At 42.3% G+C, this 23,006-nt stretch overlaps 1 protein-coding gene across 6 annotated transcripts in view; it reads right to left on the bottom strand.

Moving 5' to 3' along the window:
- Positions 1-23,006, bottom strand: part of IGF2BP3 (insulin like growth factor 2 mRNA binding protein 3) — a 163,255-nt gene that overhangs the window by 42,466 nt on the left and 97,783 nt on the right. For all 6 annotated transcript variants that reach the window (XM_063636311.1, XM_055272425.2, XM_055272428.2 and 3 more), the window contains exons 4-5: positions 3,245-3,296; positions 3,089-3,152 (exon numbers count right to left, since the gene is read on the bottom strand). In XM_063636311.1, the coding sequence (XP_063492381.1) occupies positions 3,089-3,152; positions 3,245-3,296 (116 nt within the window). The remainder of the gene's footprint in view (positions 1-3,088; positions 3,153-3,244; positions 3,297-23,006) is intronic.

The following is a 23,006-nucleotide window of genomic DNA, read 5'->3' as shown; positions in this document are numbered from 1 at the left end:
GTTCATTGGAAGTCCTGGAAAGTCTGGTCCTGGAAGGCTCAAACCACTTCAAACTGCTCCAAGCAGCCCAGAACCAGTGGGTTAAACTATAAATACACGCATATATGCACAAATATTTGTTTCTCTTTAATCTTCACTTTGTAGCTGAGAAAACCAAAGCTCAGAAGTCAAGGTTACTAAGTCAGGGCTACCTGACTTCGGTGTTTACACTTTCTCTACTACACCCAATGCCTCTCAAATAAAATTAATTCTCCTCACAGAATGAAAACATATTCCATATCCCTTTTAAAAGCTTATTAGAAAACTGATAACAATTTTTTAAAAACTGTAACACAAAACTGAGTTTTCCACTCCTTAGATTAACTTTTTAAAATACCTCATTGCTTTCTAATTCTCTCAATCTTTGAATTCTTGCAGAGGGAGTGAGAACAATATTCTTATAAGGCCACTTGACAGGCAGGAACTAAAATTAGGCAGTCCCTCTCCAAATATTCTTATTGGCGACTTTTGGTCAGTATTTAGTATTTAATAAATGTTAACTGACTGAATATTAGAACAAAGGATATGAAGACTACTTCCCTAATCAAAATGCCTAATTTATTTAAGTTACCTAATTACTAAATTACACAATTCTTAACAGCCTTTTCCTTCCTCCTTGGGATCAACGGAAGCCTACCAATCTCTTAACAACTAAGATAAAGAATTTTGAGAACACCAGTGTGTCTACATTCAGTTTGCTGTCATGGTTAGGATTCTTTTCAGCAATAATTCTACCTTGACTATCCAGTCTACCTTTCCTGTGCTTGCAGTCTTAATGCTTTGTTTTTTTTGTTCTTAAAGGAGGAAGGCTAAATGACAATTACTTTATCCTTACCAAAGTTCATCTTATGCCTCTTCAAAGCTATATAGCTTATGTCTCCAACTTATGTTCTCCCATTCAACTCATTAACTATTAAATAAGCATTTTGTTTCCCTTTAGCTAATTTAGTTTTCAAATAAGGCCACAACAACAGGCCTCTGACAATCTCCAAATATCCTTGGGTTTATCACATCATCCCATATTTTCCAACAGGGACTTGGCTCTACCAAGTATTCAGTATAAATCTTTGTAAAGTAAAACATGGCCGGGTGCAGCGGCTCACACCTGTAATCCCAGCATTTTGGGAGGCTGAGGTGGGCAGATCACTTGAGCCCACGAGTTGAAGACCAGCCTGGGCAACATGGTGAAACCCCATGTCTACAAAAAAGTACAAAAAAAAAGACTGGCAGTCTCATAACCCAGACTCAAAATAAATAAAAATTAAAACAATATGGAGCCTCTGCTTTCTCACTGCCCTCACTTTTATCCCCCATTCTAGTGAGGGTATAAAAGGTAAAATTTTCCTGGTCTTCTTACATGATACAACTAAAGAACAAAATTAGTCAAAAAAAGAAGAGAAAGAAAAATCAATTTGTTTTATGACTCATACCACAATTTCCATAATGTCCGAGACCTTATATAAATTGCCAAAAAATTTTACATGAACAAAGGATACAAACAGATGAAATACAGAATGTTTGAACATATTAAAAGCCTCCAGTCTCACTTATGGGAAAAGTGAAAATTAACATGAGATACCACTTTCACATACCAGACTGGCAAAGTTTGATAAAGTCCTGTGTTAGGGAGAATTGGAGAAAGATTTTCCCCCACAATGCTGATGGAAATTTAAACTATCTCAAGCTCTACAACACAATTTAAAGTGCAGTTCTACTTCTGGGAATTTATCATCTAGATACATGCTTACATACACATGACATGCAAAAACAGATTCACTACAATATTGTTCATAACTGCAAGAGACTGGAAACAACCTAAATATCCAAATTGCGATTAATCAAAGTCATGCCATATCTGTATAATCAAATACTATGTAACTATAAAAAATATATTTATATACACAAAACATTCAAATGTTACGGTATCATTTGTGTAAAAGGAGGAATACATACATGTAGCATTTGTTTTCCACATGGTTATCTCCTAAGAGATGAGGTAGCTAGGGAATAATACTGGGAGGAAGATTTGTACTATGTGCATCTTCAAATCTTTTATATTTTGAACCACGTGAGTGTTATTGATTTTACAAATAAAGTTCCATTTACCTTATACAAATTTCCGTCTTCTTCTCAGTCTTATTTTTCCTTTCATAGTCCCTCCCGTGTGAGTACTGCCTTTAGTAACCTGGCTGAGCTCCTACTCTTGCAGCTCGTTTTACCTTTCCCCTTCAGGGCTCAGAGTCAGCCAGTGTGGTCTTTTCTTTCACCTTTCTGACACAGAGGACAGTCAGCCTGCTCCTGCCAGTATGGTATCTGGAGGTAGGTAGTTCAGGCTTCCATAGTCAGCTAACACCCAGTGCTGTGCTACTGAGTACTTTGTATGCCATTCTTTCATGTTCATATTCTGAGCAGATCTGTTAAAGGCCATATTTGTGGGACCCCCATTTCTCTCTCTAGGGCTTAGTTTATTAGATCATTTTGAGCCTACAGAATTATCTTTTCCTAGGGGAGATTGTTTGATCTGTAAAGTATTGCCTGTTTACTGCACTGGAATATATTTTTTTCCATAAATCTAAGAGCAAATTACATTGATCCAACGTCTGCACGTTCCTAAATGACAATGGTAATCAGGTAATCAGTGAGTAAGAAGACTTAACATTTAACACTTGTTTAACACATGATCCAACTTACCAGCTTCAGATAAAATAGCAATAATATATGTGTCATACAAGAGGGGGAGAGACTTTATGTTATTTGGCAACAATACCAAGGCCCAGAGCTTCTGCAAATAGGGTGTGATTCAGTTTCATACTAGACCACTCTATTATTGGCATTAAAGATATATTGAAAATGTAATACAACTTTAACCAATGTAGATATTTACTAGACATTCAAACTTAAAAAGAAAGGCACGATTACAGGGTCAAATTTTGTAAAATAAAGTTTCTCTCTGCCACCCACCATCCCTTCTCAATTGAGAAATCCGCAAAATATGTTACTGTACTTAACTTAGTTATTATACATAGATTAAAAGTTTCAAGCTGCTTACTGTCTAGCTTGGTCCTTACTGGAATAGGTTACATTTACAACTGCAGTTTCCGAGTCAGTGTTCACTAGAGGAAGAGAAAAACGAAGAGAATAAAAGTTAGTTTTCTTTCTACTTCCTTCCTTTTACAAATTTGAAAGCAATTCAGAAGACATGTACCTTGCTCACAGCTCTCCACCACTCCATACTGGACTAGTAAACTATCCAGCACCTATCAGGAGGGGGAGAGAAAATTATAAATTTTGAGTTTCCCAAGTTATTATCAAGGGCAGGAATATGTCTTAAGATCACTAAGTAATTGTGATGGAAAAGAGCCAAAAAAATATCAGGGGCTTTGGACTGCAGAACTAAGGGATGGATACCACAAATATCACACTCAGACTTGTCTCTTCTGCCCTCTCCTAGATCCCTGACATTAATCTCATTTCCTATGGCTAACCAAGAACTGGCTCAGCAAAGTATGCAAAGCCACAGCTGCCCGGTTCCTGAGCCTGAAGGAGAAGGAGCATTTATTTCTCATACATACACAAACACATCATCATACTTTCTCCTTGTATACAAAGTCACTAAGACAAGGGACCAAGTTAAAAACTAAAGTTTAACAGGGTGCGGTGGCTCGCACCTGTAATCCTAGTACTATGGGAGGCCAAGATGGGAGCACTGCTTGAGGCCAGGAGTTTGAGACCAGCCTGGTCAATACAGTGAGAACCCCATCTCTAAAAAATAACATAAAATAAAAAGAGAAAAAAACTAAAGTTTTATCTATAAGATGTTTTCCAAAGGACTTCCTTTACAGCTCTAATGGTTCTTACAGAACAAATTGCTCAAGGCAGGCTAGAAAAATGAAGACAGCACAGTGCATACTTTACCTGGAGTCGAATTTAAAGCCCAACATAAATACATAGACAGCAAAAGTGTGAAATGAAGCAAACATTTGTAAGTCTACATAGGGTTGGGAAATGTACAATTTGAAGCTGTCTATGTTTTTACCATCTTTCCTGTAGCTGTATTATTATACTATGCATGTTATCCAAATGGAGAGGCTGTTAGAACAGTAACTATAAGTTTATTATAATATCAACTGCAGATGTATGTCTCATCAATATAAACCAAATTCAGGTGTCCTTAGCTTCTAAGAGCTATAGCAAAACAAAGTAAGTTTCTGTAAATTATAGCAAACTACTTACTCATCAGTTTAACTACAAATTTTCTTATTTATTTATTTATTTATGAGACCGGGTCTTGCTATGTCACCCAGGCTGGAGTGCAGTGGCATGATCACAGCTCACTGCAGCCTCAACCTTCTGAGTTTAAGTGATCTTCTCACCTCAGCCATCCAAGCAGCTGGCACTACAGGTGCATGCCGCCACCCTCAGCTAATTTTTAAAATTTTTTGTAGAGATGAGGTCTTACTATGTTGCCCAGGCTGGTCTCAAACTCCTGAGCTCAAGGGATCCTCCTGCCTTGGCCTCCCAAAGTGCCGGGATTACAGATGTGAGCCACTTAGCCCTAGCCTAACTGCAAAGTTAAAAAGGCGGTTCCTTGACAACGTTTTTCAGGCGCCAGGAAATAGAAAACAAATTTTATGGTAATTTACTACTAAACTTAAGCAATTTCTTTTAAAGGAAGGTTTATCTTATGTGTTATATTTTAGGCTTTTGTCTACTGTTTCCAATTTGAAACATATAACAAGGTTTGTCTGGGGTGAGCTTTTGTTTTGGGACAGGGTCTCACTGTCACCTATGCTGGACTGCAGTGGCACGACCATAGCTCACTGTAGCCTCAACCACTGGGCTCAAGCAATCTCCCACCCCAGCTTTCTGAGTAGCTGGCACTACTGGTGCATGCCACCACACCTGGCTAATTTTTAAGTTTTTCGTAGAGATGGGGATCTCGTTATGTTGCCCAGGCTGGTCTCAAACTCCCAGATTCAAGGGATCATCCCAGCTGGGCCTCCCCAAGTGCTGAGATTACAGGCGTGACCCAGCGCCTGGCTTGGTTTTTCTTTTAAATAAGGTTAATACCTACTTATGAGTGAAATGCCCTTTCATTTATTTTTATTTGGCAAATTTCCTTTGCATGAGGTAAATTTAATTTTTATTTGGTAAATTTCTTTTGCATGAGGTATACACACCAGAAGCATGTTAATCTTTGTCTCTGATTATAGCTATTCTTAAATCACAAAAAGACATTCAAATATTTCACGAGTGAAGTGAATACTTCACAGGAGGAAATCCTGGTATATCTTATAGGAAGGGTACTCTGTAAAAGTGCTTGTCTGTTTTATAGGTGAATTTGCCATGTGATGTTGATCACAGACACATTTTATAAAAGTCAAAAATTAAGAAACCTCTCACACTGCCATTCAAAGAGAAAATATACAACACATAATTCCTTAAATTAAAAACAAGGGTGGCCAGGCACAGTGGCTCATGCCTGTAATCCCAGCACTTTGGGAAGCCATGGCGGGTGGATCACCTGAGGTCAGGAGTTCGAGACCAGCCTGGCCAACATGGCAAAACCTTGTCTCTATTAAAAATACAAAAATATTGGCAGGGCACGGTGGCTCACACCTGTAATCCCAGCACTTTGGGAGGCTGAGGCGGGTGGATCACGAGGTGAGGAGTTCGAGAGCAGCCTCATCAACATGGTGAAGCCCCGTCTCTACTAAAAATAGAAAAATTAGGTGCGCATGGTCGTGCACGCTTGTAGTCCCAGCTACTCAGGAGGCTGAGGCAGGAGAACTGCTTGAACCCAGGAGGCAGAGGTTGCAATGGGCTGAGATCGTGCCACTGCACTCTAGCCTGGGTGACAGAGCAAGACTCCATCTAAAAAAACAAAAGAAAAAACACAAAAAATTAGCTGGGTGTGGTGGCAGGTGCCTGTAATACCAGTTACTCGGGAGGCCAAGGCAGGAGAATTACTTGAACCTGGGAGGCGGAGATTGCAGTGAGCTGAGAGCATGCCACTGCATTCCAGCCTGGGAAACAAAGCAAGACTTTGTATCCAAAAAAAAAAAAAAGGCGGTGGGCAACCTACTTATTTTCTAAACAAAAAATGAAATTTTTTCAATACGAAAAATGTTTTACTTCATACTTAAGTCAGAATTCTAACAAATTCATTCCACCTTCAGTAATGAAGTCAGGAGGAAAAGTATGTCTACCATTAAAATTTAGCTTTTAAATGAAAGCCACACTAATAGTAGAGCTTTATAGCAACTTGGATGGAGGCAGGGGTAGCGGAGGGGTTCAGGGACTGGGGGTAGTTGACACTTTAATATGTCATTTAAAATTTAGCTTTTAGGACCAGACACGGTGGCTCACGCCTGTAATCCAGCACTTTGGGAGGCCGAGGCAGGTGGGTCACTAGAGGTCAGGAGTTTGAGACCAGCCTGGCCAACATGGTGAAACCCCATCCCTACTAAAAATACAAAAATTAGCCGGGCGTGGTGGCACATTCCTGTAATCTCAGCTACCCAGGAGGGTGAGGCAGGAGAATTGCTCGAACCTGGGAGGTGGAGGTTGCAGTGAGCAGAGATTGCACCACTGCACTCCAGCCTGGGCAAAAGAGCAAGACTCTGTCTCAAAATAAAATTTAGTTTTTAAATGAAAGCCACACTAATAGTAGAGCTTTATAGCAACTTGGATGGAGGCAGGGGTAGAGGAGGGGTTCAGGGAGTAGGAGGTAGTTGCCAATTTAATATGTTTAATTAAATAAACATCCTTCTTAATTCTTCCGAAAAGCAATTTGTTCAGTAATTAAGTATATTAGTCTCCACACAGATTACCTTATGCCACCTTAACTTTTATTACTCTTAGAGATAACACCACAAAAGTTAAACACCTGTGATCTATAAACAATACTGACCAAACCTACGATAATGCCAAGGCAACAAATGTTCTTCAAAAGCTACAGTGCCAAAGCGATAAATATTTATATACACACACATAAAATGATACAGGTAAATTTTTTAACTTAAAAAAAATTGGGGGACAATCCTTTCATGCTCTTCCTTTCCAAGTTAGGCCTGGTGGAATGGCTTCTACGAAGAAGGGTTGTGAGAAGAAGGGCCGCTCTGCCACCAACAAGGTGATGACCTGAGAATGCATCATCATTTACAAGGGTATCCATGGAGTGGGCTTCAAGAAGACTGCCCCTGAGCATTCAAAGAGATCTGGAAATTTGCTATGAAGGAGACGTGTTCACTGACACGAGGCTCAACAAAGTTGTCTGGGCCAAAGGAATAAGGAATGTCCTATACCATAATCTGTGAGCAGCTGTCCAGGAAATGTAATGAAAATGAAGATTCACCAAACGAGCTGTATATTTTGATTACCTATGTACCTGTTACCACTTTCAAAAATCTACAGTCAGTCAATGCAGATGAGAACTAGCCACCGATCATCAAATATGTTAAAGTTATAAAACCACACACACACATACACACACAAGAAGAAATATACATTAAAAATTTCACTGCATATATTCAAAACAAAATTGCTTGTATAGTTAAACATTCTATTCCTAAGAATAGATAAATGCTATTGGTTGTCAACTTCCGTGTAAGTCTTTTTTTTTTTTTTTTTTTTTAGACAGAGTCTCACTCTATCACCCAGGCTGGAGTGCAATGGTGCAATCTTGGCTCACTGCAACCTCTGCCTCCCAGGTTCAAGCGATTCTCCTGCCTCAGCCTCCCAAGTAGCTGGGATTACAGGCACATGCCACTATGCCCAGCTAATTTTTGTATTTTTAGTAGAGACGGGGTTTCACCACGTTGCCCAGGCTGGTCTCGAACTCCTGACCACAAGTGATCCACCCGCCTCGGCCTCCCATAGTGATGGGATTACAGGTGTGAGCCACCACACCCGGTCCTGTGAAGTCTTTAGAAAGGTAACTAGAAACTACAATCCTGTGCACTTTTTTTAAATGGTGAGTTTTATTGTCTGTAAATAATACTTCAACAAGCATGGCTTTAAAACAAACTAAAAAAGAAAAAAAAGAAAAACCGCAAACAAAAAAACCCCTCTAATCCTTAGAAGAAACAGGTGCAGAATCTATCTTGGTACCTAGCTGTGAACAAATTTAACAACACAACTTAGGAGATTTTACATAGGCCCCATAGATGGATTTCAGTGTATCTTTCATGTCTTACTCAAAGTTTCATGTACAAGGCTTGGAAGTAATGACAACAGAATAGGCAAAGGGCTGTCAATAGCCTAATAAGATTCCCAAATCTCAAAAGGATTTCCAACCCCCAAAACGACTTGAACTGTACTATAGTAATCCCATCAATCTTAAGGCAGGCCATTATCTGAATATGCTCTTTTATATCAAGGGCTACCAAATGGTATCATGCCACTCCAGCCCACTGAACTCTCAAAGAATAAATACAACTTACGCTTGATAAGGCAAAATGTCAGTTTTGTTTTTTTTTTTTTAAAGACAGAGTCTTACTGGAGTACAGTGACATGATCTTGGCTCACGGCAACCTCCGCCTCCCAGGCTCAAGCCATTCTTGTGCCTCAGCTTCCTGAGTAGCTGGGATTACATGTGTGTGCCACCATGCCTGGCTACTTTTTGTATTACAGTAGAGACAAAGTTTTGCCATGTTGGCCAGGCTAGTCCTGAACTCCTGAGCTCAAGTGATTTGCCTGCCTCAGCCTCCCAAAGTGCTGGGATTACAAGTGTGAGCCACAGTGTCCGGCCGCATTTTGCTTAATTCTGCATTAAACAGGAATATAAGATAGTGTTCCTGTTACCTGTCATATAAACTACTTATGTACCTGTTTTTGTCTCCTAGATTCTTGTCCCCTCTCAGTACTGCTAATCCTTCTATGTCAGCCACAAATATATTTCTTTTAAACAGTCTTATTTAAAGGCAAAAAAAAAAAACCAAAACAAAAAACCACACACACACACACACACACACACACAAAGCTTTCCACTCTATATTTCCAACACTTTCACAAGTTCCCATACCTAAATAAAATCTTAAACCAGAAAGGAAACATTTATCTATGCTTAGGTAAGTTTAAATTCCAATGACAGGGGAGGGAGGAAGGGGTATAAATGCAAAGTAAAGCCTCATAGAAAATGTCTTTCTAGAATTCCCCCCATTATGTATTTAGGATGTGAAAGCCTCAAATGTTCAGCCTTTTTTAAAAAAATGTTCATCCACGGCTGGGTGCGGTGGCTCACACCTGTAATTGCAGCACTGTGGGTGGCCAAGGTGGGTGGATCACTTGAGGTCAGGAGTTTGAGACCAGCCGGGCCAACATGGTGAAACTCCATCTCTACTAAATATACAAAAATTAGCTGGGCATGGTGGCATGCACCTGTAGTCCCTGCTACGCGGGAGGCTGAGGCAGAAGAATCCTTGAACCCAGGAGGCAGAGGTTGCAGTGAGCTGAGATTGTACCACTGCACTCCAGCCTGGGCAACAGATAGAGACTCCATCTATTAAAAAAAAAAAAAAAGTTCATTCAAATGTATAAACAGTACAGAAAGAATCACATGAAAAATGCAAAGATTATCACTTCCTGAGTGTAGTGGTACAAAATTAAGATCACTCATAATAGTCTGAAGTAGAAACAACCCAAATGAATGCTTACTGACTGATGAATGGAAACAAAATGTGGTATATTTGTACAATGGAATATTATTCAACCATAAAAGGGAGGTACTTATACATGCTGCAACAGACAGACCTTGAAAGTATTATGGTTACCTTGTTAGTATAATGAAGAAAGAAAGAGAGAGAGAGAGAGAGAGAGAGAGAAAAGAAAGCATTATGCTAAGTGAAAAAAGTCACAAAAAACTACTTATTATATGATTTCATTTGTATGAAATGTCCAGAGTAGGGAACTCTACAATAGACAGAAAGTAGATTAGTGGTTTCTATGGGCTGAGGAAAGTGAAAGTGGAGGGCGACAGTTAAATGTTTCTTTTTGAGGTGATGAAAGTGTCCTAAAAATGTGGTGATGGTTGCACGTACCTATTAACATACTAGGCTGGGCACGGTGGCTCACACCTGTAATCCCAGCACTTTGGGAGGCCAAAGTGGGCACATCACCTGAGGTCAGGAGTTTGAGACCAGCCTGACCAACATGGAGAAACCTTGCACCTCCTAAAAATACAAAATTAGCCGGGCATGGTTGCTCATGCCTGTAATCCCAGCTACTCGGGACACTGAGGCAGGAGAATCACTTGAACTCAGGAGGCAGAGGTTGTGGTGAGCTGAGATGGCGCCATTGCACTCCAGCCTGGGCCACGAGAGTAAAACTTCGTCTCAAAAAAAAAAAAAAAAGAAAAAAAAAAAACTTAAAAAAAATTGAATTGTACACTTTAAATGGTGAATTGCATAGTATGTGAATAATATCTCAATAAAGCTGTTAAAAAAATACTAAAAGCAACTTTACTAGGTAATGGCCTAGTTTTGCCTTTTAAACTTTGAAGTATTATTGATCACTTCTTGGCCTTTTGGCCAAGCATCATCCACAGAACCAGCCTAGTCTGGTTCAGCTTTGTGTGACAAAATGGTGATTTGTTCTTCAGTTGCCATGCATCCCCAGGTTGCAAGTTCTGTAACCTGAGCCTGTCCAGATGAACCACGCATGCAACCACAAGCAGAACCTAAGTGCCTGGACCGAGACAGGACCAAATTAAGAAGTGGACACCACATGACATGATCCATAATCCAATCAGATTGAGCCCTGGTATCACCTCCTGGTATGATCCAGTCAGATCACACCTCTTGGCATCACATCACTGTAAGATTCAATCAGATCATACCTCATTACCCTCTGTCTATAAAATATGTCCCAGCCCCCAGCTGGGGGAGACAGATTTGAACCTGACTGTCTCCTTGCTTGACAGTCTTACCATGAACTTTTCTCTTTACAAAAGAACCTATGCTTTGGTGTCTGGCTTTCCATTGCACATGGACAAACAGAACCAGTTTGGTTCAGTAACAGTATCACTGAAATACAGAATAAACTGCAAGAAATTTGATTCACTTTGACATTATGTATACACTCACTAAACTATCACCATCATGACAAGTTTCTTCATGCCTCTCTTCAATCTAGTAGCCTAGTTTATTGACACATACAGAGATCACTGTATTGACCTGCAATGTGATCAGATTTTCTCAGCCACACACCAGATATATCCCCACCTCCCTCACAAAACCGGCTGTATTTCAGCTGATACCACTATGGGCGTGAGGTAGATAATTTATGTTCTGCAGATAAGCCTTCTGCTGACTGCTTATTCTTCATACCCACTGCTCAAGTCCCATCACTCCTGGGCTATCGGAAACGAGTCTGATTAGCATGCTTGCCTGTAGCCTAACACTCCATGACTATATCCCTCCTGCCAGCAGTTACTACCCTTCTGTGGTTTCAAATTGCCAGTATAACTTGTCCAAACTTCAACATGGCATAAGAGGTTGTCAGTTACCTGGTACTACTTCTCTCTTCCATATATCCAATGTACTTCCCACACCTATGCTCCAGTCACGCCCTCAAAACTGGGTAAAGTGCCTCTCTTGTCATCTCCCTAATACCTGTTCTTGGAAATGAAAGCAATGTCACTTTATAATCTCTTTCCTGATCTTTATTTTCCCACTAGACTAGTGATTATTAACCATAGTGAGGTGATTGTCAGGTGTGTCACAGTAATCTAGTTTTCAGAGTCACACTACTTCCATGCTTAAGCTGGCAGGTAATTTATAATACATACGATCTTAGATTCCAAATCTTTTTTATTTGACTGTTACATTTGCCTTATGTGTTTCAGAAGATGGAACAACAATGTTGGGCATTATAGTCTGCACACCAATCTATATCCTGAAACTCTCTCTGGAAATGGGTTACTCCTTCAATGTGGCTCTAAAACAAAGCTGCACTATCCCATAAACCTCATAAGGGAAGGGGCCATGTCTTAACCTTTGAAGCCAGTGCTCAGGATCTGTGATGAACAATAAAAGGTTAAAAAGGAGTCACATTATTTTTTTGTTCTACAGGGCAAAGGAAGCTAGTTCTAGGTTTTTGTTTTGTTTTTTTTTTTTTAAAGACAGAGTCTCGCTCTCTTGCCCAGGCTGGTGTGCAGCAGTGTGATCTCAGCTCACTGCAACCTCCACTTCCTGGGCTCAAGCCATTCTCCCACCTCAGCCTCTCGAGAAGCTGGGATTACAGGCGTGTGCCACCACGCCCAGCTAATTTTTTGTAGTTTTAGTAGAGATAGAGTTTTGCCATGCTGGCCAGGCTGGTCTCGAACTCCTGACCTCAAGTGATGTGCCCACCTCGGCCTCCCAAAATGCTGGGATTACAGGCGTGAGTCACCGTGCCCAGCCAGTTCTAGGTGTCTTTAAAAGTCCATGATAATATAAGCAAACAGATATTTGTCAGGAATTCATACAAAAGATATAGAAGTGGAACAAGCATTACAAAAATCACAGTGAGATTAAAGTATTAATAAAATGTAAAGCGGGATATTTAATGCTCACTTGCCCCAACAAACACCTTGCCAACACACACACACACACACACACACACACACACACACACACACACACACACCCTTCCAAGCACCAAAGCCAATGTCAGTCATTGGGGAGGGGTTTCTAGAAAGGAGTCACCTTGACTACTACTCATTGCAGCAAGAAAGGCAAAAAGTCTCCATAGAATCACCCTTAGGGATATGGAGATGAAGGGAACATCCTTCAAACAGCTCAGCACATTTTATACAAACAGGAACTACTTATCTGTTATGGGTAAGATCATCTCAGGAACTGTTCTTTTACATCTATTTGTGAGAAATGGCTACATTACAAAATGAAGAACAATCTGTATTGCAGGTTCCAAATAATCATTTCCAGTTAAATATTGATATATAATTCTAAAACAAAATAGAGAAATATTCACCTTAATGTATATTTCTCTAAAATGTTAGCATCGTAATTACTTGGATAACACTCAAACCATTCCTCACACTGGTGTGAAAATGACTATCAAGTTAAGAAAGCCAGCACCACAGACCAGACCATTAATAAGATTGTAAACCATGCTGCATATCCCCTTTATCATTGAAAAGCCCCAGAGGGAAGCTCAGCCTCCATCATACCACACGGAGCAAAGCCTCCCAACTTTCTAGCCACTTTCAATGTTCACAGGTTAGATCCTCTAACATGGGAAGGAGATGGTGCTTTAGGACTCCTAGGAGTCATGTGATCAAAGCTTCTGAGAGAGAACAGTCCAAGTTACAATCCGGCCACACTGAAGTCACAGTGGAAAAACTGAATCCAGAGCTTACGGGGCTTACATTATGTTTCTCTTCGGCAGTGCTGAGCTAGACTGATTATTTTTAATTTATTTTTTATTTTAATAGGTTTTTGGAGAATGGGTGGTATTCGTTACATGAATAAGTCTTTTTTTTTTTTTTCCTTTTTTGAGATGGAGTCTCACTCTGTCACCCAGGCTGGAGTGCAGTGGCACGATCTCGGCTCACCACAACCTCTGCCACCCAGGGTTCAAGCTATTCTTCTGCCTCAGCCACCCAAGTAGCTGGGACTACAGGCACGTGCCACCACCCCCAGCTGATTTTTGTATTTTTAGTAGAGACGGGGTTTCGCTATGTTGGCCAGGCTGGCCTCAAACTCCTGACCTCATGATCTGCCCGCCTTGGCCTCCCAAAGTGCTGAGATTACAGGTGTGAGCCACTGTGTCCGGCTCACATGAATAAGTTCTTCAGTGGTGATTTCTGAGATTTTGGTGTACCCATCACCCAGGTAGTGTACACTGTACCCAACGTGTACTCTTTTATACCTCACCTTCCTCCCACCCTTTCCCCCAAGCACCCAAAGTCCATTGTATTATTCTTATGCCTTCACATCCTCATAGCTTAGCTCCCACTTATGAGTGAGAGCATATGACGTTTGATTTTCCCATTCCTGAGTTACTTCACTTAGAATAATACGGAACTAGACTGATTTTAAAAGCTGAGCAGAACAAGTCACACCTTACTATAAACTCTAAGAGACCCCTAATAAGTGCCCTGAAGGCCCTGTGTTCCACTCATCCTTTAAGGCCATTCTCTCTTCTTTCCAACCACACCAGCCTTCGTTCAGTCATGAATCAGGGCTGCTAACATTTGAATGCTTTCTGGCAGCAGCACTGTCCCAAATGCTTTATCTACTTTAACTCAAATCCACACAATCCCATGAGGCAACATTATTCCACGTTATAGATGGGTAAACTGCAGCACAGAAAAGTTCACAGTGTCAGAACTTGGACAGATAAATGCTGGAGAAATGATTCACACTCCAGCTCACAGATTCCAGAGCCCATACTCTTAATCACTTGGTCTAATAAGTTGCCTCATTCCCTATGCAATTTAAATAAAATATAAATACACAGACAGAAACCAGTTCAATCCTTACTCGGCCATCACCTGCACCGGAAAATCAAATCTGTCCATTGGCAGGTTAAGAGCTTTATTAACTCCCATGTATCCCTAGCTCATGTTCCAAGTACTAAATACTATACTTCTATACATCTCAGTCAGAAGAAGGTATTAGCCAGCATTAACTTGTGCTACATTTTACTCACAGAAATGCTCATAAAAACATTCAAAATAGTTCAACGTTAGGTGGTTTTTGAACCACCTGCTTTCAAAACAGGGACTTCCCCCCACCCCTAGAAGAAACCACTGTCGGTTTGGTGGGGTCTTTCCAGGTGTTTTTGGAAGTGTGTGTGTCACATGAAAAGATGCTCTGCACCATTAGTCATTAGGAAAATGTAAATCAAAACCACAAGGAGATACCACTTCACCTCCATTAGAATGGCTATAATTTTTTAAAAAGAAGGAAAATATGACTCAAGGGGCATCATAAAAAGAAAAAGGAAAATAAGGAGTGTTGACACGGATGTGGAAAAATCAAAACCCTCATACATTGCTGGATAAAATGGTGCAGCTGCTATGAAAAACAGTACAGCAGTTCCTAAAAAAAAATTAAAAATAGACCTACCGTATGATCCAGCAATTCCACTTCTGGGTATTGATATGGTTTGAACATTGTGTCTTCTTCGAATCTCATGCTGAAATGCGATCCCCAGTGTTGGGGATGGGGCCAGGTGGGAGGTGTTAGGGTCATGGGGGCGGACCCTTCATAAAGGGCTTGGTGCCATCCTTGAGGTAACAAGTGAGTTATTGCTCTGTTAGCTCACATGAGATCTGGTTGTTTTAAAAGAGGCTGGAACTTCCTTTTCTCTCTTGCTCCCTCTCATGCCATGTGACATGTCCACTCCACTTTACCTTTCACCATAAGTAAATGCTTTCTGGGCCTCGCCAGAAGCTGAGCAGACGCTGGAGCCATGCTTGTACAGCCTGAGGAACTGTGAGCCAAATAAACCTATTTTCTTTACAAACTACCCAGCCTCAGGTATTCCTTTACAGCAACACAAATGGACTAACCAACTATACATCCAAAAGAACTGAACACAGGGACTCAAAGAAGTACTTCTACACCCATGTTCACGGGAGCATTATTCACAACAGCCAATAATTGAAAGGTGAAAGCAACCCAAGTATCCTCTGACTAATGAATGGATAAAACAAAACATGGTACATATAAACAGTCATCCCTCGGTATCTGTGAGGGATTGGTTTCAGCAGCCCCTTACCTTGGATACCAAAATTCATAGATGCTCAAGTCCCTTATATAAAAAGAGTATAGTAGAGGCTGGGCATGGTGGCTCACACCCATAATCCCAGCGCTTTGGGAGGCCAAGTTATCACTTGAAGCAAGGGATCATTTGAGGCCAAGAGTTTGAGACCAGCCTGGGCAACATAGGAAGACCCCATCTCTACAAAAATAAAAATAAGTAGCCAGATGTGGTGGTGAGTGCTTGTACTCCCAGCTACTCAGGAGGCTGAGGTGGTAGGACTGCGTGAACCCAGAGTTAGGAGGATGCAATGAGCTATGGTGATGCCACTGCACTCCACCCTGGGTGACAGAGTGAGACTCTGTCTCCAATAATGATGATGATGATAAACAAGTAAAAGTATGAAAAGAAAATGATTTGATATCAGGGGAAATTCACCCCCAATATTTCACATAGGTTCTTTTCTATATTCCCTAAGTGTTGGCCGGTCTGAGAAATAAAGGGACAGAGTACAAAAGAGAGAAATTTTAAAGCTAGGTGTCCGGGAGGAGACATCACATGTCAGCAGTTTCCGTGATAAATGTCCATGAAATCTTCACAATTTATGTTCTTCTGCCAAGGCTTCAGCCGGTCTCCCTGTTCGGGGTCCCTGACTTCCCGCAACAATTTTATATTGTGTGAATTTCTCAATTTTTAAAAAGGTATGTGTACATGCTCATATATTCACATATATACCCAACGAGCAATATTTGTTGAGTTTTAAATTTTCACACTAGAGTGTCAAATACTGTTTTAAACATTTTACATAATCCATCTTATTTATGCCTCACAATGTAGCAATTATCCCCATTTCATATATGAATTAACTGAGGTCGATTTTAAGTAACGTGCTTCAGTGTGACATTCCTCATCTTGCAACCCTCCCCCACCACCCCAATCTGTCATCTTGGTGATCATCCGTCTTGGTAAATGCAAACCTTTGGAACTGCCACGTGGAACTATCTTTCTTTCATTCCACCCCCTTCAGGCATAGGGTCCCCCAACATGCCACACAGTCTGGGGGAGTCAAGCAAAGAACTAGGACAGCACTGACTGGCCAGGCCCCCTTCTAGGCTTTTCGCCTCTAAAACAAAACGCAAAAGCTAGAGAATCCTAGAAGCAAACACCAGATTTAGTAACTAGTTTACTCCTTTAGCAGAAAGGCAGGAATACCACTCCAAACAGCTACAAATTACAAGACAAAAAGGGAAAGATAGCAATTCAGAACAAAGCCTGATTACAACTCCAACATAATTCTGGTAAAACCACAGAATAAGAAGTGAATTTTCTAAATGAGGTGATAAATGTCCAAGATTGTATGGTCTCCAAAAGCAGTAGCAGACCATCCCAGATGCTGGCATTTTACCCACTACCCCTATTTAAAGTTTATTTTAAAAGTAAGAATAAAAGCAACTGGAGGAGGAGAAGAGGTAAATTCCAAAGTCAATAATGATAGGAATGTTTCCTATAAGAATTAGTCCTTCAGGTGTGCAGCAATTATCCTTCTGGCTCTATGGGGCCTTATAATAAAATTCCTAGACTAGTTCAATAAAGGGAAAAAAGAAAACTCAGAATCTCTCACTACCGACTTACGCTATAGAATTGAATTTAGCATCAGCAATTCTCAACATCCCATCAATAGGTGCAGTTAAGAATACCAGAATACGGCTGGAGGCGCAGTTTCGCCATGTTGGCCGGGCTGGTCTCCGGCTCCTGACCTCCAGTGGTCTGCCCGCCTCGGCCTCCCAAGGTGCTGGGACTGCAGACGGAGTCTCGCTCACTCGGTGCTCGGTGATCGGTGCTGCCCGGGCTGGAATGCGGTGGCGTGGTCTTGGCTCGCTGCAGCCTCCGCCTCCCAGCCACCTGCCTTGGCCTCCCAGGGTGCTGGGATTGCAGCCTCTGCCCAGCCGCCACCCCGTCTAGGAAGTGAGGAGTGTCTCTGCCTGGCCGCCCATCGTCTGGGATGTGAGGAGTGTCTCTGCCTGGCCGCCCATCGTCTGGGAAGTGAGGAGCGCCTCTGCCCGGCCGCCACCCCGTCTAGGAAGTGAGGAGCGCCTCTGCCCGGCCGCCACCCCGTCTAGGAAGTGAGGAGCGCCTCTGCCCGGCCGCCACCCCGTCTGGGAAGTGAGGAGCGCCTCTGCCTGGCCGCCCCGTCTGGGAAGAAGTGAGGAGCGTCTCTGCCCGGCCACCCCGTCTGGGAAGTGAGGAGCGCCTCTGCCCAGCCGCCCATTATCTGGGAAGTGAGGAGCGCCTCTGCCCGGCCGCCCTGTCTGGGAAGTGAGGAGCGCCTCTGCCCGGCCGCCCCGTCTGGGAAGTGAGGAGCGCCTCTGCCTGGCCACCCCGTCTGGGAAGTGAGGAGCGCCTCTGCCTGGCCACCCCGTCTGGGAAGAAGTGAGGAGCGCCTCTGCCCAGCCGCCCCGTCTGGGAAGTGAGGAGCACCTCTGCCCGGCCGCCCCATCTGGGAAGTGAGGAGCGCCTCTGCCCGGCCGCCCCGTCTGGGAGGTGAGGAGCACGTCAGCCCGGCCGCCCATCGTCTGGGAGGTGAGGAGCGCCTCTGCCCGGCCGCCCATCGTCTGGGAAGCGAGGAGCGCCTCTGCCTGGCCACCCCGTCTGGGAAGAAGTGAGGAGCTCCTCTGCCCGGCCACCCCGTCTGGGAAGAAGTGAGGAGCGTCTCTGCCCGGCCACTCCGTCTGGGAAGTGAGGAGCGCCTCTGCCCGGCCGCCCATCATCTGGGAAGTGAGGAGCGCCTCTGCCCGGCTGTCCCGTCTGGGAAGTGAGGAGCGCGTCTGCATGGCCGCCCCGTCTGGGAGGTGAGGAGCACGTCAGCCCGGCCGCCCATCGTCTGGGAGGTGAGGAGTGCCTCTGCCTGGCCGCCCCGTCTGGGATGTGGGGAGCACCTCTGCCCGGCCGCCCCGTCTGGGAGGTCTACCACGGAGGCCAGAAGCAATGTGGGGGCTGGACGTGGTGGCTCACGCCTGTAGTCCCAGCACTCTGGGAGGCCGAGGTGGGTTGATCACTTGAGGCTAGGAGTTCGAGACCAGCCTGGCCAACATGGCAAAACATATGAAAAATACAACAGACAAACCAACCAACCCAGCGACAACAAAACAGGTCTACCCTGGAGTCATACTCTAATTTTTTCTATTTTCCTCCCTTTCTGATCCTTTATCCCACTTTCTTATTCTTCCTCTTCCTTCTCCTCCTTCTTTGTCAAATAGAGGATTGAGTTATTATCATTGATCCATACAAAGTCCCTCTCTCATTTATTTTAATTCCCACCCCCCATTTCTATTCCCCATCTTCCCATGTGCAACCTTCCTAATATGTTTGATATGCATCTTTTTGTTTGTATGTATTTTTAGAAAATGTTTGTTTTGTGTGCAAAAAAAAAATTAATAATAATAATAAAATGCTGTTTTCCCATTAAACAAAAAAAAGAATACCAGAATACATGAAAGCACATGATTTGGTAAAACTGACTAAAATACACAAATAATTTTGGGAAAACACAGCAGCTCCACTTGCAAAAGGGCAAAGGAATCACAGCTAACAGATGCTAATATCAACATACAGCACTAACAAGGGATCTCTGGAAGAAGTCTTAAACTCTGCTGGGAGGAGTGTTACTTGAGATATTTCTCAAAATAAATTTAGCAATTAAAAAAAGCCTTGAGGCCAGGCGCACGCCTGTAATCCCAGCACTTTGAGACGCAAAGGCAGGCAGATCACCTGAGGTCCGGAGTTCGAGGCCAGCCTGGGCAACATGGTGAAACCCCATCTCTACTAAAAGTACAAAAATTAGCCGGGCATGGTGGCGGGCACTTGTAATCCCAGCTTCTCGGGTAGCTGAGGCAGGAGAATGGCTTGAACCTGGAAGGCAAAACTTGCAGTGAGCCAAGATCACACCACTGCACTTTAGCCTGGGCAACAGAGTAAGGCTCCATCTCCCAAAAAAAAAAAAAAAAGAAAGAAACAAAGAAAAAGCCTTGAGGCTGGGCACGGTGGCTCACACCTATAATCCCAACACTTTGGGAGGCCGAGGCAGGCGGATCGCTTGAGTCCAGCAATTCAAGACCATTTTGGGCAACATGGCAAGACCCCATCTCTACAAAAAATTACCTAGGAATGGTGGTGCATGCCTATAGTCCCAGCTACATGAGAGGCTGAGGCAGGACGACGGCTTGGCCCAGAAGGTGGAGGCTGCAATGAGCCAAGATCAGCCTGGGCAACACAGTGAAACCCTGTCTCAAAGACCAAAATTAACTAACTAAATAAATAAAAAAGCCTTGAAGGCCGGGCACGGTGGCTCACGCTTGTAATCCCAGCACTTTGGGAGGCCAAGGCGGGCGGATCATGAGGTCAGGAGATCGAGACCACAGTGAAACCCCGTCTCTACTAAAAAAATACAAAAAAAAAAATTAGCCGGGCGTGGTGGCGGGCGCCTGTAGTCCCAGCTACTCAGAGAGGCTGAGGCAGGAGAATGGCGTGAACCTGGGAGGCGGAGCTTGCAGCGAGCCGAGATCGCGCCACTGCACTCCAGCCTGGGCAACAGAGTGAGACTCCGTCTCAAAAAAAAAAAAAAAAAAAAAGCCTTGAAAGATTGCTAATCTTTGACCTGCTAATTTTATTTCTGTTCAATTGTCACTAAAGAAATCAGCAGGAATGTGGGTGTAAATTTATCCACAGATGTGGTAATTGTTAAACATGAGGAATGGTTAAGTAAATTACCAATTACATATAGAACAGAAAAAACATCCATTATAAACTTAAGGAGTCCAATTACATAATGCTTATGACAAAACTAAAAAAAAAAACTGTGCTAAAAAGAAAAGAACAAAAAAATAAAACCTTTGTGCTTCAAAGAACACTATCAAGAAAGTGCAAAGACATAGATAATGGGAGAAAATATTTGCAAATCATATATCTGATAAGGGACTTATATCTAGAATATACAAAGAACTCTTATAACTCAACACTAAAAGGCCAAATAACCCATTTTTTATGCACAGAGGAAGTGAACAGACATTTCCTCAAAGAAGATATACAGATGACTAATAAGCACATGAAACAATGCCCGACATCATTCATCAGTAGGGTAACAGAAATCAAACTAAAGTGACTTATCGCTTCACACCCACTAGGATGGCTATAATTGAAAAGACAAATAATAACAAGTGTTTAGGCAAAGGATATAGAGAAACCAGAACCCTCAGACATTGTTGGTGGGAATGTAAAATGGTGCAGCCTCTTTGGAAAACTGTCTGGTTGTTCTTCAAAAAGTTACCATATGATCCAGCAATTCCATTCCTGGGTATACACTCAAAAGAACTGAAATTCTATGTTTACACAAAAACATGTACACCAGTGTTCAGAGCAGCATCATTCAACTGAAACAACCTAAATGTCCATCAACTGATGGATGGATAAACAGTAAGTGGTATATTCACACAATAATTATTACCCAGCCATAAAAAGGAATAAAGTACCTACTAAAATCTGGCTGCACCTTGAAAATATTATGCTAAGTGAAGGAAGCCAGACATAAAAGGCCACATAGTATATGATTCCTTTTATATTAAATGTCCATAACAGGCAAATCTAGAGACTCAGAAAGTAGATCAGTGGTTTCTAGGGCCTGGGACGAGACTGGAAGATAGGAGGGGCAAGTGACTGTTAATGGCTATAGGGTTACTTTTGGGAGTAATTAAAATGTCTTAAGATTAGTGGTGATACTTCCAAACCTTTAGAATATACTAAAAACCACTGAATTGTATGTTTCAGAAAGGTGAATTTTATGACATCAAATATAGTTCGATTTTTTTTAAAAATTAAAAATGTTTAAAACAGGATATAAATTATACATCCAAGACCCAACCATGTTGAAAAATGTGTAATCATTAAACTGAACTATTAGTCATGGAATAATGTTGCCATTGGGAGAAAGACTTTTTCTTTTCACTTTTCAAGTTTTCTACAAGGAGTATATAATTTTAGAATCAGGAAGAAATGAAAACAAATATCAAATCTGAATTATATTGGCCTTTAGATGGTTTCCAAAAAAAAAAAAAAAAATGCCAGGAAAATAGACATTTCTCGTTTTTTTTTTTTTTTTTTTTGAGACAGAGTCTTGCTCTGTCTCCCAGGCTGGAGTGCAGTGGTGTCATCTGGGCTCACTGTAACCTCTGCCTCCCAGGTTCAAGCAATTCTCCTGCCTCAGCCTCCTAAGAAGCTGGGATTACAGGCGTGCACCACCATGTCAGGCTAATTTTTGCCTTTTTTTTTTTTTTTTTTTTTTTTTGAGACAGAGTCTCACTCTGTCACCAGGCTGGAGTGCAGTGGCATGATCTTGGCTTACTGCCACCTCCGCCTCCTGGGTTCAAGCCATTCTCCTGCCTCAGCCTCCTGAGTAGCTGGGACTACAGGTGCATGTCACCATGCCCAGCTAATTTTTGTATTTTTAGTAGAGACGGGGTTTCGCCATGTTGGCCAGGATGGTCTCCATCTCTTGACCTCGTGATTTACCCACCATGGCCTCCCAAAGTGCTGGGATTACAGGTGTGAGCCACCGTGCCTGGCCTTCTCTTCTATTCGTAAGGCTCCCCCGGGAGAGTACTGGAGAAATACAATTGAATGAGCAGAGCCAAATGTATGAATTATTTGGAGACCAGGCAGAGGAAAAAAAGATGCTTACCACACCAACTCATTGTGGCATATTGAACACACTGCTAGGACAAGGTCAGAGTTCTATGGTAGAGAGCGGACTAGTGGAGTCCCACCCTCCATTAGCATTTGTTTCCTATGATGGACATGTGTTTCATAATAAGTTCAGCTGCTTTTGAACAATGGGTGGGCAAATTATCAGTGTTACAAATGTCCTTGAAATTCTCTCCTTCTGAAATTTATTGGTGGGGTGGAGCAGGTAGTTCTACAAGGCAAACCAAGGTTTCCCCACACCCAGTGTTGCTCTGTTTCAGCTAGTGTGTATTCAAGATAAAGGCATTTTTTGATCCCAGCCATGTTCTCTTATATCTGCTGTACTTAAAAAACTGCTTAAATCCACAAGTACTGCTTTTGGTCCAAAATTCTATTAATCCAACTTTTCACTCAGATCCTACCCCTCAGATGTGATCCCACTTCATGTTGTTTAGAAAAGATTTGGGTACCAATTTGGATAGCATCTAGTATGAACTGGGACTAGAAGCAGGCATTCTCAAGTA

This window comes from Symphalangus syndactylus, chromosome 3, assembly GCF_028878055.3.
Source record: "Symphalangus syndactylus isolate Jambi chromosome 3, NHGRI_mSymSyn1-v2.1_pri, whole genome shotgun sequence".
Taxonomy (NCBI): domain Eukaryota; kingdom Metazoa; phylum Chordata; class Mammalia; order Primates; family Hylobatidae; genus Symphalangus; species Symphalangus syndactylus.
This window is presented reverse-complemented; position numbering and strand designations above follow the sequence as displayed.